The sequence below is a fragment of the Carettochelys insculpta genome, chromosome 8, assembly GCF_033958435.1.
Source record: "Carettochelys insculpta isolate YL-2023 chromosome 8, ASM3395843v1, whole genome shotgun sequence".
NCBI lineage: Eukaryota > Metazoa > Chordata > Testudines > Carettochelyidae > Carettochelys > Carettochelys insculpta.
In genome coordinates this window covers 22,533,735-22,549,620 of record NC_134144.1, presented here as the reverse complement: position 1 = coordinate 22,549,620, position 15,886 = coordinate 22,533,735, and the positions used below count along the sequence as shown (strand labels likewise).

General features: G+C 42.4%; 1 protein-coding gene across 2 annotated transcripts in view; it reads left to right on the top strand.

Annotated features, from left to right (window-relative positions):
* GULP1 (GULP PTB domain containing engulfment adaptor 1) overlaps window positions 1–15,886 on the top strand; it is a 345,309-nt gene that overhangs the window by 247,770 nt on the left and 81,653 nt on the right. For both annotated transcript variants that reach the window (XM_075000987.1, XM_075000986.1), the window contains exon 6: window positions 3,815–3,886. In XM_075000987.1, the coding sequence (XP_074857088.1) occupies window positions 3,815–3,886 (72 nt within the window). The remainder of the gene's footprint in view (window positions 1–3,814; window positions 3,887–15,886) is intronic.

The window sequence follows — 15,886 nt, the reverse complement described above, 5'->3', positions numbered from 1 at the left end:
ACTGAATAAAACAGGTGCAATCAGTGGATGCTATAAACAATTTTCAGATATAAACAATATAAAAATGACATTAGCCCAAGGACTTAGATACTTCATGAATAATGTTGACATTTATATTACAAAGCTCCATTATGTGTTAGAATAAAATGTTTCCCATTATCTCTTCTTCTTCTGCATACCTGGTTATGTATAATCATTGATTCCACATGCAGAATAAAAATATTGAGTTTAATAAAATCTGTTGTAGTAATGCTAGATGTCACAACTGATATTAATATATGAGGCACTTCATTGCAAATGATTGGAAGAATTCTTATTAGATAATTTATCTTCCATAATTGCAGATGTAACTGCTACAATATTTCCATATGGTTTATGGAAAATGCATGGTACTCGTTGGTTTGTTTTTTGGAAGATTTTGCATAATATGTATTTGCATGCATTTTGAATGTGTTTGTCATGTAATTGTGTAATCCTCTTTTGCAAGACTTTTTTCTTTCTATTTTAGATGTCTGGTCCCTTCCCTTTGCTCCTTTTTCCCAGGTGCTTGGTCAGGAATATATAGAAGTATTACAATTAAAATAGGGTTAATTTCTACTTCTGGGAATATTTATTATGGATTTCCAAGTATGAACTGCCATTTACAATCTGTGTAAATCAAAATTATCTATTACTTGAATTTCTACCTGTCATAGCAAGGATTTCCAGATCCATTCTGCTGAAATGTAGGAACAGTAACAGACACATCTGATAGTAATGTTGTTTGGTTTTAAACCTGCGTTTAGTGGTTGTGGGATCCTTATCTTGATAACTCTCTGGCACATGTTAAGTGCAACCACATAAAATATTCAGAGGCACCCATGGGAGTTCTTTTATGCCCATTCCTGCACACCCATTTATTCATGCATCATCCCCGCACACAACTGTCATAAGCCTCTTGCACCAACACCCATCACATATATTACATTGAATACCATTCACATGGGCCGTGTCTACACATGTCCCTCCCTTTCAGAAGGGGCATGTTAATGAGACACTTTGGAACAGGTTAATGAGGTGCTGACATGCATATTTAGCGCCTCATTCGCATAATGGCATCCAGTCACACTTCTAAACTGCTGCTTTCACACACACGTGCTAGACACATGCACCTGCCAGCACGTATGTGCACATACTCCAGGCACTCCTTACAATCTAATTGCATGTTCCCCTTCCACACCCCACACTTCTGCCCTTTAACCCATCCACTCCTCACTGCTGCCCTCATGTTTATCCCTTGCTCTAGCTCCCATCTCCTCACACGTACCTATCCACCATGTCCGGGCATGCTGACTGGAGCAGAGGGGGGCAGGCCAGGAGGTCAGCTGAATCGGGGGTTGGCCTTTGAAAGGGGCCTGGAGCTCCCATCTTCTGGCACTGCCATTGCCACAGTAGCAACAACAGATAGCAGCTAAAGCTCCAGGCCCCTTTGAAATGCCATGGAAGAGTCACTCTATTGCTCTGCATGGCTTCGGAGTGCTGTAGGGGGCCCAGCACTGCGATCCTGGTGGTGCTTAGAGCTGACTGTGCCTGGCCCTGCCCCTTCCATCCAAGGCTCTGCCCCTTCCAGGAGTGTGGAGCCAGCCCCTCCCTGCCCGCGCTGCCCGCATGCCTCTGGACCTGCAGTGGCTGTTAGCCACACTGGCTCTTTCTCCTTTTTCTCATCAGGCACAGTCTAAGAATTCTTTTTGTCCATGCATAAGTAGACACAGGCATTCCATCTTTTCTGCCCCCCTATAGCAGCTCCTCACCTAATAGAAAATAGGGAAAAGATATGCCTCTTTGCAGTCCAGGGCTCAAAGCACAGGGCAGAGAGAGATGAGGAGGTTACAGAGGGATCTTCATCTCCTCTTTCATATCGGTCTGGTGAAGCAGAGCTCCTGTTTGGTCTACTGTCTCCTTCTCTGATGGTGCAGTTGCTGGAAGCCTGAGCGGGTTCTACTTTCCTAAGCAAAAGAGTTGCTGGGGGGTTGATTGAGCCAGAGGCAGGATGAGGCACTGGGAATAGAAGTCATTGGTCCCAAAACAGCACACACTTTGCTGAACATACACATGTACTTGAGGTGGGAAAAGGGAACTGGCACAGGGATCCTGGCTATATTGAGTGTAAAGAGATATCAGTAAAGAGAGGGGAGAAAAAGACATAGTCCTTTCCCTCATGTGAACTCTGTAAAATTATTCTCTGAGTGTCATTTATCCAGGGAAGAACCTGTCTTCTACAGTATTTAAAAACCTCAGGGGGTGCACTGAGTATGCCAACAATTCAGAATAAGAAATGCTGTGGCAAAACCTATCTCTCCCAAGTGGAGTATTGTAACAATGTTGAGTGTTGACAACAGGCACACATGGTGTTTTGATCTGTACACTGTTGTACTCAAGATGGCATATTGTGTTTCAGATGGCAAAAACAGATTTATGGCAAGACTGTGTTGTTTGTTATAAGATCTGTTGATGGAGAAGGTAAACTTTCCTATAGGTGTGCCATGGTTATTTTCCAAATAATCACATATAAAGTGCATTGCTCTGAGTTAAGTAGCTGTAGAGTCTAGTGCCTGTAGTGTAGCAAGACATTTAATGAAATTCTTGTCAACCTCAGGGAATTAGGATAATATTGGAAAACAGCTGTAACATGAGCAGCTTGTGAATTGCTTTGAAGTCACTTTAAATTTACAGTTCATGCACCTCTCTCTGCATTACGTGTGTTGTTGCAGCTGCATGACAATCCAATATTGCACAAATAAGCCTGCCTTTTAGTAATATTTAGAGTATGCGTTTATATGTATTTCTCTGAGTACTAATCTAAAATTTTCCAGAATCCCCAAAATTTACATATCTAAATCATCATCTTAAATTGTTGTGTTCTTCTCTTCTGATAGCACTGTGAGTATGCAAACCCTCAGACATATAGGGAATTTTTACTGGAGGAGTTATGTAGACAGGTATGTAATTATTTGATTTAAGCCCACAAGTACAATATGAGCACTCCCCTGCACCTTGCACATGCAAAGTTTTGGAAACCAAGGGATAAGCATGCAATGATCTTAAGAAAGGTGCTTTTGCTGTAGAAATCTAGAAGCTAATGAGAGATGTCTTTGAATAATTCTCATTGTATATTTTTGTGAGCATACCTATTTTTGTTAAAACAATGCCATGTTATAACACACAACTATATTATTGGTACTCAGTTTAAACAATAATAGAGTATTACTTTTACTAGTGTAATTCAGAAATTGTTCCACTGAAGTCAGTATAGTTAGTGTCAAACCATTATGAAAGTGAAATCAGATATTTAATTATCCTTCACCATGTTTATGAAAGTGATGGCAACCTATTACAAACAGGCAACACACAGGACTGTACTGAATTTATGTCTTGGAAACATCTTACCTTACTGTCACTAATAAAATACTTGCACTATTTCATTCTTTCCCAAAAGTTTTACATTCCCAACATGGCAGTGCCAGGAGGAAAAGAGAAAAAATGATATTCTGCAGAAAGTTACTTGACCATAAATCCAAGGACTTCTGTGAGATCAAACTGAATAAAATGGATTTCAAAGACTGCTTCAAATAACTTCAGCGTTTTCACTCTAATTAGTTTATTTTCTGTTGCTTTAATTTCCATTGATTAGAAATGGGTATATTAAGATCCAACAATTCAACACCAAAAATACGTGAAATCATTGTATTTCCAAATGATTGTTTACAAATTTAATCAGTAAATTTTGCCTTTCATTGTATCATGTTTTCTTTCTCACAAATTACAATATTTTCAGTTTCTTGGCAGTACAGAAGTGGAGCAGCCCAAAGGTACAGAAGTTGTGAGAGATGCTGTTAGAAAACTAAAGGTAGGGAAGCATTTTCATAAAATACAGATAAAAACTGTGTGTAACATTCTTTTTCATATAATGCTCTTGTTAAATAAATGACTGTGGACCTTTACAACATGTCATATCTATGACTTTTATTAACCTAATTAATATGTATTAGGTAGATACCACCTGATCTACTCTTCTTCTGAAATGTTTCTGAGATTGTCTTGCTAGGAAATCTACCTAACAATAGTAGCTTAGAGTTCAGTGCCTTCCTGTATAATACCCAAACTCTATGGAATTTAGTAATTCTAAATTTTTTATCAACAAATCCTACAATCCTTACTAAGTTCAGATAATTTTGTTTAGGGGGTGTGGATGTGAAAACTCACACCCTAAATAAGTAGTTATCCTGCCCTAGCTCCTGCTGTAGACAGCAGTAAGGTGGCAGAAGAGGGTCTTGAGGAGCTCAATTAGTTATGCCTGTGGGAGTAATTTTCCCATCGGCATAGTGATGACTACTCTAAGGGCATGCACATTTGAAATGCTGCATCAGCCTAGCTTCAAGCACTGAAGTGAAAACTCTCTTATGGCAATGTGAGAGGTGGAGATTTCACATCCTTGAGTGACCTAATTATACCAATTTAAGTTCATAGTGTGCACCTGGTCCAAAGTGCTGCAGTAGCACATCTGCCCTGGTATATGAGAAGAGAAGCCTTAGTTGGGGTAGTCAATAGGTGGGCCGTGAGCAGGCACTGCCCTCCCACTCCCCAGTTCCCATTGGCTATGGTTCCTGCCCAATGGAAACTGTGGAGCCAACGTCTGGCGAAGTATGAGCAGCTGGCAGGCACTGCCCCTGACCACCTGGTAGAGTCCTTGGTCCTTTTGTACGCCTGGTGCAGCTCCATTACTTTGGAGTGCACCTGGTCAATGGTCCGGGGCTGGGGCGGGGTGGCCCCTTTTGGTTAGGTTGTTGGCCAGCCAGGTGAAAGTGGTGGTGTTCCCCTCCTGCCCTCCATTCTCAGCAGGATGTCCTCATCCCTGCAGATGGCCAGGAGATCCCAGACCTTGGCCTCCATCCACAGGCCTCCCCTCCTCTTCGCCGGCCGCCCAGAGTCCTGGGAGCACTGCCTCCTGGTACCCTGGGATCACTGGGGCTCCCGGAGGTCTTGACTGCTGGCCAGGGCTCAGGCTGGCTGGATTCCTGCCGTTTGGGGGTGCTGGAGAGTGTGCAACTCCAAGCACGTGCTCCTGTGGCTGCCAGCACACTCTCAGCTTCCTGCACAGGGTTTCTGTGTCCCTGCAGCTTTAAGGCGGCCAGAGCTGACAGTCACAGAACACTGGCTGCTGGCCAAGACATCTCTTTGTTCCAGGAAGTGGCTGGCACCATGGAGGACTTGTCATTTCAAAATGGTGGCCAGGGGAGCAGCTACACACATTTACTTTCAAAATCAACGTTGAAATGAGGCGTTGTTCTCAAGATGGGAATGGAACAATGCCTTCAAAATGACCGTCTTTTTATTTCGATGTTGATTTCAAAATGAGTAATTTGTGTATAGTCGCTCTGCTGGTTGTTTAGAAAATGCCCCTCCTTTCGAAAACGCTTTCGGAATTAATGCCCAGCATGGCCACAGCCAGAGAGAGAGAGAATAATTGAACATCTACATCTGATACCACGGTTTTCCTTGGGAAAATCAGTTTTAAGAGCAATTAATAGTCTCATTGAAATGCATTGGAGTGAAATGCTTAATAGTTGTTTTCACTCTGCCGAATAATGCAAGTGCCACTATGTTTCCACATAGGCAATCAACTCACAGGGAACTTTACTCTAAAATGATCATCTCTGCCATTATTGTATCCATTCATGTTCCCAAACAACAATATTACAGCATGACTGATAAAGAATGTGTTATGTTTAGGCATGTGTGACCCTTTTTAATTAGGAATAATGTATAAAATGTATAGTTGTTTCCACACTTTACACAGTTTTCAGGCAATGCTGTGATAAATTGTATGTTATTAGACATACTTTGTTGAATGGACGGGAAGATGCAGACAGAAAATATACTCAGTGTGGAAGTCTCTACAGAGGATCTTCTGGCAAAGAAAAGCTGATTTTCCAAAAAGACATTTAGGATGTCTAATTCTCTCCATTCTTAAAACACCATAGCCAAGCTTTATTATTGTGTAACCCTGAGTATGTACAGTGGCAGTTTTATATAAGGTACCAGAAGCTCAGCTGTTAGTTCCAGGGGGTATATTAAGAAATGGTGCATAGATAAGCAGCTACCTGATACGTAAACCAACTATTTTGGAGTCTACCTGGTATGCATAATTTATATAGTTTTCAAAGCCCTAATCCTGTACTTGTGCTATGTGAAGAACCCCTATTTGAAGTTGTTAGGGTGACATACAAAGTTATAGATACAGTTGAAAAAAAATAGATTCCCCCCCACCCCTTGCAAGGAAAACATAAATAAATGAAAAGAGTCTAAGTATAAAAAGTCCTCACTAGATTACCAACCTCCCTTTCAACATCACTACCCATACATAGCATTGACTGGGTTCTGAATCTGAATTCCATTAAGACAAAAATATAGTCCTACTGGCTATGTCTACACTAGAGAGATCTTTTTAAAGAAGCTCTTCCAGAAGAGCCTCTTTTCATAGAGTGTCTGCCCCACCCCCCCCCACACACACACGCAAGTGAGTCAAAAGAGTGATCTGCTCTTTTGAAAAAGAGTGTCCACACAGCCCCCCACTTTTCAAAAGAACAGGCCAGGGATCGAAAATTAAGACTGTTGTTTCCAAAGAAGTTCCTCCTCTCCCCACCTCCCCAGTGGAGCGTCTACACATTTTCTTTCAAAAGAAGCTTTTGAAACGGGGAACTCTTCCTGAAATGGGAAAGGAGAGTGATTTCGAAAATAGCAATGCATTATTTCGATATACTTTCGAAAGAATACTTTTTGTGCGTAGACTCTCCACGGGATCTTTCAAAACATCCCCCTTCTTTTGAAAACTTTTTTGAAAGGACTTGCTAGTGTAGATGCAGCCACTGAGTTTTTTGTTATTCAGAAAAAGAGCCTTTAGTTTTCTTTTAAAGATTAGGAGTATCAATTACAATTTCATAAACCTACAGTAAAATCATTTCTTCAAACAGATTTCATTATGTAGTGAAGAAAAATACAGGCTTAAATATTTTTTAGACCTGTATGAAAATAGAGGACTTGAAATGAAATGATTTATGATTAGCTCGTGCTATTATATTTGGGGGACTGTGACTCTCATTTAAACAAAATGAAACTAATGTCTTGCACAAAAGATTAAATTTGGCAAGACACTAGGGTCTCCCAGAGACATACTGAAGACTTCCCATGACAGGCTCCATTAATTAATTTTGAAATATTAGTGTATTTAGACTGGTATAATCCATGTCAGTGTGACTTGTCTTCATTATGGAGACATTGTCACGACAGTCTGTGTGAGAATGAAGTGGTTACTCATAATTTATTATTTCTTCTTTGATTCTAGGAATTAGGATCTCCCAAGTCAGTTAGTTTGAAGAGTGTAATATTTTCCTGCCTGAAAATCCATTGTACAAAACCATAGCTTACAACTATTTTGAATTTGATCTTTACCAGCAGGTGGAGCTGATGTTCTACAGCAAAATAATAATTCATACTTCATTGATGTATTTCCCCAAATTTTATTTCAAACACTACTTCCATGTTTTGTTTTGTTTTTTAAGTGCTCAGTTATTTTACTGGGTCATTTGCATTTTTAACCATGACGTTTGTTAGAAAACAGCAAGCCTCTTTCTCACTCAGTCTCACGTGTTGAACAGATCTACTCAATTTTCTTTATTCAGTTAGAATGTTATTTAAACTTTGAACTGTATTCAGATTCTTTTAGGTCACAAGTGAAAGGTGATTATAAGCAAAGCTGTGTAGCAGAGAATTTGGAAGAGTTTTTTTACAGGGTGTGTTTATAAACATTTCTAAGATGGGTAATGGTAATGCTTGTCTAACATTTCTGAGCTGGAATTTTCTAGAATTCTAGTCAAATGAATAGCGAGGAGAACATATTTGTGTAGCAGAGACAGGTCCCAGATGTTTGCAGTTACATCTGAGCATGCCCAAAGGTTGAGGTGGTTCAGCTGCAGTTTTCTGCTTCAAGCCCATGTATAGTACTTGTGTATGTAACAATGTATGTTGGAACCAAGGATGTACATCTCTGATTAAGCATCCCTTACCTCTGCTTTTCTTCAGCAGCATTAGAAAGGGAGCTGCCTTCAATACCACAGTCGGTGCAGGGAAGACAGAAATAAGGAAGGGGGGAGGGGACAAGTCAGCCCTTAAAAAGGCAGGGTTTTGGCATCTGGACAGCAGAAAGGGCTGGTAGCAGAGGAGGGAACACTTCAGTCAGGGTGATCCAGGGCCTCTCTTTCCAAGGACAGCAGAAGGAAGCTACCCTCATCTCCTGTGCTCATTCTGGTCAGGGATTAATGGGAAAAGAACCATTCTAACATGGGATTTCAAAATGACTTAGGTTACTTACACACATCTGCCTTGCCCATGAGAAGTGGAATTTCAGGGTGGCAGGAAAAACCACCTGCAAGGGTCAGAGAGGAACTGCAAGTGAATATCTTATCTCTGGGCTCAGAGCCTTTTTCCTTTCCAGCCTCCAAAGAAAGGAGGCCTACGTAAAAGGATCTTGCTGGGCAGGAATCCTGTCTGCACTTTGTCCTCCTTCTCCCAGATTACATGGGCTGTGTCTACACCAGCACGTTCTTTCAAAAGATTTTTCAAAATCTTTCAAAATTTTCAAAAGAATGGGGCTCTTTCAAAAGAGCCCATGGAGTGTCTATACACAAAAAAAGTTCTACAATCATTCTACATGGCTCTGTAGCTTCCGGAAGAGGCTCTCTGGAAGCAAAATCTCATGGGGATATGCAAATGAGGCATGAGGTATTTAATTCCATGCATCCGTTGAATATTCCCCCTTGGCTCATTACCATGACCCTTCTGGAAGGGAGGGGGCTGCGTAGACATGACCTTTGTGTGTGGATGCTCTTTTTCTAAAGAAGTTCTTTCAGAAGAGATCTTCCAGAAGGGCTTCTTTCGAAACATTTCTGTAGTGTAGGTAGCCATGTTGTCCAGCAACATTGTCTGACAACTCCCAGTCACTAGGCTGCTTCGAAATCCCCTTTCTTATCTCCATTAGGGCTTGTCTCCATTGCAAGGTGGATCGACCAGTGATTGGTTTATCACACTTATGCAAGCTCATTCCCCTATTTCTTCCCTGTCCTTGTGCAAAATGCTCAGGGTATGCTTGTTGTCTGTACCTGGTACCCAGGAGGAGACACTTCTTGCCGTTATTAATGGACTGAGGAATGATCAAAGCACCATTTCTGTTCTGTGCTTCAAAAGCTGCAGTGCTACCCTGTGAATAGCTGAGCTCCCTCTCATTCTTCCTTTTTGTTACATTAGTCAATTTCCAGAGGACGCTTTGGATCCTTTTACTTATCATGGTGCATGGTAAATTGATTTAAACCAAGGTAGTTTAAATCACCAAGAAAAAATCATTGATTTAAATCTAGTTTCGCACTGACACTTCTTCACATATTTCTGCAAACAATGGTGCAAATCTGATCACTAAAGCATGTTAATTTACAATGCGGTACAACATTTTACAAGATCTAAGAAGGTATACTTTGTCTATTTTTTTAGATAACTTGATTTTTCATTAAGTTAGAGAATAATGCATAATATTATGTCAAGCTGCAGCTGGAGTACATTGGGAATGGTAAATCTAAACCACAAACACGATAGAACTTGCATATTATTAAACCAAATCTTAAATTACATAAGTGTTTCACATTTGCAATTGCAGCAGTATCCTGAGTCGCCAGCTGACAGCTGTCCTTAAACTCTTTTTCTTTATTATTTTAAATATTTCAGATTTTCTCAACACTAACAGACAAGTCCTCGGAACACTAAGTGTACAGTGTCCTTAAAACCTCTGCAAGTACAGGTTGTACCTCTCAAATCAGGTGCTCTCTCATCTGGCAACATCCTTGGTCTGGCATCAAGATGTTCCAGGATGAAAAAGTACTGGGCCGAGGCTGGAGCCAGTGCAGGAGCTGGAGTCCCCAGCTGCCCCACAGCAGCATGGCTGGAACCTGGAGCCCCCTGCCTGACCCTCAGTAGTGTAGGACCAGGATCCAGAGCCCCCTCTCCTGCCCTGTGGGGCTGGGAGCTGGAGCCCCCCAGCTGCCCTATGGGACCAGGGGCCAGAGCTTCCACAGGAGTGATCCTCCATATCACACTTAGGCTACGTCTACATGTGCACGCTACATCAAAATAGCTTATTTCGATGTAGCAACATCAAAATAGTCTATTTCGATGAATAATGTCTACACGTCCTCCAGGGCTGGCAACATCGACGTTCAACTTCGACGTTGGGCCAGCACCACATCGAAATAGGCGCTGCGAGGGAACGTCTACACGCCAAAGTAGCACACGTCGAAATAAGGGTGCCAGGAACAGCTGCGGACAGGGTCACAGGGCAGACTCAACAGCAAGCCACTCCCTTAAAGGGCCCCTCCCAGACACAGTTGCACTAAACAACACAAGATCCATAGAGCCGACAACTGGTTGCAGACCCTGTGCATGCAGCATGGATCCCCAGCTGCAGCAGCAGCAGCTGGAAGCCCTGGGCTAAGGGCTGCTGCACACGATGACCATAGAGCCCCACAGGGGCTGGAGAGAGAGCGTCTCTCAACCCCTCAGCTGATGGCCACCATGGCGGACCCCGGTATTTCGATGTTGCGGGATGCAGATCGTCTACACGTGCCCTACTTCGACGTTCAACTTCGAAGTAGGGCGCTATTCCCATCCCCTCATAGGGTTAGCGACTTCGATGTCTCACCACCTAACGTCGATTTCAACTTCGAAATAGCACCCAACACGTGTAGCCATGACAGGCGCTATTTCAAAGTTGGTGCCACTACTTCGAAGTAGCGTGCACGTGTAGACGCGGCCTTACAGTGCTAAGTGCTGGCAGGGACACCTATATGGACTTCCTGCCTTTCATCAAGAATGCCCACATGAAGGATGGACTTCATATGATCTCTGTGTTTTACACAAATTACCCAGAATGCACCAGATCTTCCTCCCTCTCCAAGGAAGCACTCAGACTTTGGAAGTGGTGCATGCCTCATAATGTGCTCACCCCAGCTATCTACCTACCAGGGGTACAGAATGCAACAGCCAACAGTCTCAGTAAGAATTTTGGACACAACCATGAATGGGACGTCAACTTAGAGCTCTTTAACGTATATTCTCCCTGTGAGGAGCCCTGACTACAGCTCCCTTTGCCATTTACTGCAACAAGAAGTGTCCTCTCATTACCGCCCCAGGCGTGACCTGGGAAACATTCCCCCAAAGGGGCTATCATCCTCACCTGGGTCATGGACCTCTTGTAGGACTTTCCCCATGTTCTTTTCTCTGCAAGGCCCTGTTGTAAATTCAGGAAGACAAAGTGAGAGTTATTCTGATTGCTTCTTTTGGCCAAGACAAGTCTGTCTCCTTCCAGCTGTATCTTAGGGAAGTGAAATGCACCTCTCTTTTAGTGCTCTTCTTTGTTCTTGCTGTTTGATGGCTAAATTCCCAAAACTCTCCTTCCTCATATATATTTATTGAACCTTCCACACTGTGGCCCTGACCTCTGATCAAGAACTGTAGCCACTACTACAAATAAGTATTAACAGAGCAAGAGCTGCATTGTGGCTAAGCAATTCTTCTATCTACAGCTGAAGTTGTCATGGCAAGGTTGGGAAAATTATCTTCCCATATCTAGGTCCAAAAGGTGAAAATTAGATGGGGAGCCCCAAATGATCTAAAATTAAAGTGAGAACAGGAGTTGCTTTCAGTTTGTCATCATCATTCAAAAGTCTAAGACCCTTCCTCAAGTTCACAGAGGAAGCTTATGTAATACAAGAGAATTGAGCTCCAGTTTCCTGGGTCCCACACTAGCAGGTACAATTAAACACATATAATGAAAATATAAATGTCAAGTAAAATTATTTCACTTTGATTTGCCATTTGATTTTCTTTGATCATAGTATCATACACCACTTTTCTAAGTAAATCGTCTGTAGAGCTTTTAAGGTGCCTGTTTTGTCCTCTGAGGCTACGTCTACACGTGCAGCCAACATTGAAATAGCTTATTTCGATGTTGCGACATCGAAATAGTCTATTTCGATGAATAACGTCTACACGTCCTCCAGGGCCGGCAACGTCGATGTTCAACTTCGACGTTGCTCAGCCCAACATCGAAATAGGCGCAGCGAGGGAACGTCTACACGTCAAAGTAGCACACATCGAAATAGGGATGCCAGGCACAGCTGCAGACAGGGTCACAGGGCGGACTCAACAGCAAGCCGCTCCCTTAAAGGGCCCCCCCCCAGACACAGTTGCACTAAACAACACAAGATACACAGAGCTGACAACTGGTTGCAGACCCTGTGCCTGCAGCATAGATCCCCAGCTGCCGCAGAAGCAGCCAGAAGCCCTGGGCTAAGGGCTGCTGCCCACGGTGACCATAGAGCCCCGCAGGGGCTGGAGAGAGAGCATCTCTCAACCCCCCAGCTGATGGCCGCCATGGAGGACCCGGCAATTTCGACATTGCGGGACGCGGATCGTCTACACGGTCCCTACTTCGACGTTGAACGTCGAAGTAGGGCACTATTCCTATCTCCTCATGAGGTTAGCGACTTCGACGTCTCGCCGCCTAACGTCGAAGTTAACTTCGAAATAGCGCCCAATGCGTGTAGACGCGACGGGCGCTATTTCGAAGTTGGTGCTGCTACTTCGAAGTAGCATGCACGTGTAGACGCAGCTAGTCAGTTACATTCCTGATTAACTTTCTGTATGCAGCTTACTAATACTTAATGTATAAGTATTTCAAATGTAACTTTTAGTAATCCAAAACAAGTATGTAGCTTTCCCAAACACTGTTGTGCAATTAATCAAATGCATGCATATGTAGTGTTTGGCTGGTGGGGAGGGAGAAGAGGTAAATTAAATGACACCAAGGCTATGTGTATACTTGCCCCAGACTTTGAAGGAGGCATGGTAATCAGACTGATGGGAGGTTACTAATGAAGTGCTGCAGTGAATATGCAGCACTTCATTGGGCTGATTCACCCCCTGTGGCAACTTTGAAGTGTCAAACTTCGAAGTGCCAGCATGCGTGTAGCAGCAGGTACTTCAAAGTGCCTGCACTACTTTGAAGTGCCTTTACTCCCCAAAATTTGTTACTTTGAAGTGCCCTAGGCTATACACATGCCAGCGCTTCAAAGTCTGACACTTCGAAGTTGTCGTGGGGTAGAATTAGCCTAATGAAGTGCTGCATATTCATCGTAGCACTTCATTAGTACTCTCCCATCAGCCTGAATTCCATGCCCCCTTCGAAGAAGGGGACAAGTGTAGACATAGCCCAAATTAGTTTAAATGTGCGTGTCATAGTTTCCCTTTAAAAAGGTACTTACAGCTGAGGACAATGTAAATGTGCATTCTAAAAACAATGTTTAAAGGACAGTTAACAATTTCCACTTGTTTAATTCACATTTCATTCAGCCCTTTGCAGTGAACAGTTAGTTAAGATGTAATTTTACCCAGTGTACTTTTTTCATGTTATTAAGTTAAAATGTGTTGTTTTGCTCAAGTAAAGATTGAGCAAGAACTAAACAAGAGCCTGTGAAATTGGCCCACTGTGTCCATTCCCAAGCCATATAGTGATTCATCTTTACTTTATTTTCTGAACCTATGATCCTTGCCAATCTCAGCTCCAAGGATCAATTTGTTGACATGTTCTTCTCCAAGTTCCCAGCATTTCATCCCATTTTCTAGTTTGATGCTGATATGAGGCTGCAAATGTTTTGCCTCTTAAAAGAATTATTTGTGCATAGGCTGCAAACAGGGTTGGAATGGGGAGTGCCATGTAAAATACATGATGAAAGTTGAAAAAATACAGTTTGTAAGGACACTTTGGCCACAGGGGTTTTTCCAGGTATACTCTATTAAAGGAAATAGTAGAACTAATATGGTTTGTCTACACTAGCCCCCTCCTTTGAAGGGGGCATGTAAATGAGCTCGAGCAGTGAATAGCAATAAGGTGCTGTGCTGCTTATGCAGCACCTTATTAGCATAATTCTGCCTGTGTGAACTGCAAAGTTGCTAACTTTGAAACGCTGGCATGCTGTGTAGCTGTGGACACTTTGAAGTACCTGCGCATCTTCAAAGTTCCCCTACTCCCAAAATGTTGGTTATGTGAGCCCTATGTCATATGGGGGTTCTCACTGGAATGTCCAGCTGCTCAGTTAAGTTAGTTTATTATAATCTTGTTTTATTTTTATGGCCATTATATGAACCAGTCCATTGTGCTAAGTGCTGTACAAAAATATAATAAGAACATAAGAACAGCCATACTGGGTCAGACCACAGGCCCGTGAAGCCCAGTATCCTGTCTTCCGACAGTGGTCAGTGCCAGATGCCCCAGAGGGAATGAACAGAACACGTAATCATCAAGTGATCAGTACCCTGTTGCCCATATCCATCCTCTTGCAAACAGAGGCCAGGGACACCCTATGTGCCCATCCTGGCTAAAAGCCATTGCTGGACCTATCCCACGTGAATTTACCTAGGTCTTTTTTAAACTTTACTATAGTCTTGGCCTTCACAACATTCTCGGGCAAGGTATTCCCCAGGTTAACTGTGCATTGTGTGAAAAAATATTTCCTATGGTTTATTTTACACCTGCTGCCTATTACTTTCATTTGGTGACCCCGCGTTCTTGTGTTGTGAGAAGGAGTAAATAGCAATTCCTTATCTATTTTCTCCACACCAGGCATGATTTTATATACCTCTATCATGTCCCCCCTTAATCGTCTTTTTTCCAAACTGAAAAGTCCCAATCTTATTAATCTCTCCTTACATGGCAGATGCTCCATACCCCTAATCATTTTTGTTGCTCTTTTCTGAACCTTTTCCAATTCTAATATATCTTTTTTGAGACAGGGCAACCACGTCTGTACACAGTATTCCAGATATAGACATACCATTGATTTATGTAAAGGTAATATGACATTTTCTGTCTTATTATCTATTCCTTTCTTAATGACTCCCAACATTTTGTTAGCTTTTTTGTCTGCCGCTGCACACTGAGTGGATGTCTTCAGAGAACTATCCACAATGACTCCTAGATCTCTTTCTTGAGTGGTAACAGCTAAGTCAGACTCCATCATTTTATATGTGTACTTGGGATTATATTTTACAAAGTGCATTACTTTGCCTTTATCAACACTGAATTTCATCTGCCATTTTGTTGCCCAATCACCCAATTTATTAAGGTCCTTTTGTATCTCTTCACAGTCTGCTTGGGACTTAACTATTTGGAGTAGTTTTGTGTCATCTGCAAATTTTGCCACCTCACTGTTTATCCTTTTTTCCAGATCATTTATAAATATGTTGAATAGGACTGCCTCCAGTACAGACCCCAGGGGGACACCGCTATTTACTTCTCACCATTTCTGAAAACTGACCATTTATTCCTACCCTTTGTTTCTGATCTTTTAACCAGTGAACAAGTCAAGAAAGGACCTTCTGTCTTATCCCATGACAGTTGATTTTGCTTAAGAGCCTTTGGTGAGGGACCTTGTCAAAGGTTTTCTGAACATCTAAGTGCACTACATCCACAGGAGCCCCCTGTCTGCATGCTTGTTGACCCTTTGTTAGCCAGTGGCCGGGTAATGTACGGTGAGGTATTCCCCTGGGTCCTAAACAACCCAGTTTTTTTTTTACTGTTAGAGCAGGGAGCTCCTAGCACTCTCACCTATGGCCAGGCTGTGGTAACCAAACAGTTAAAGTTCTTTTTATTGTGCCAGCTGTGTTGCAGTGACAATGAGTAACAGCAGTCAGGCTTAGATTTTAACTAGTTACAAGTTTATTAAGCTACAGTTACAAGTGTGCGGTT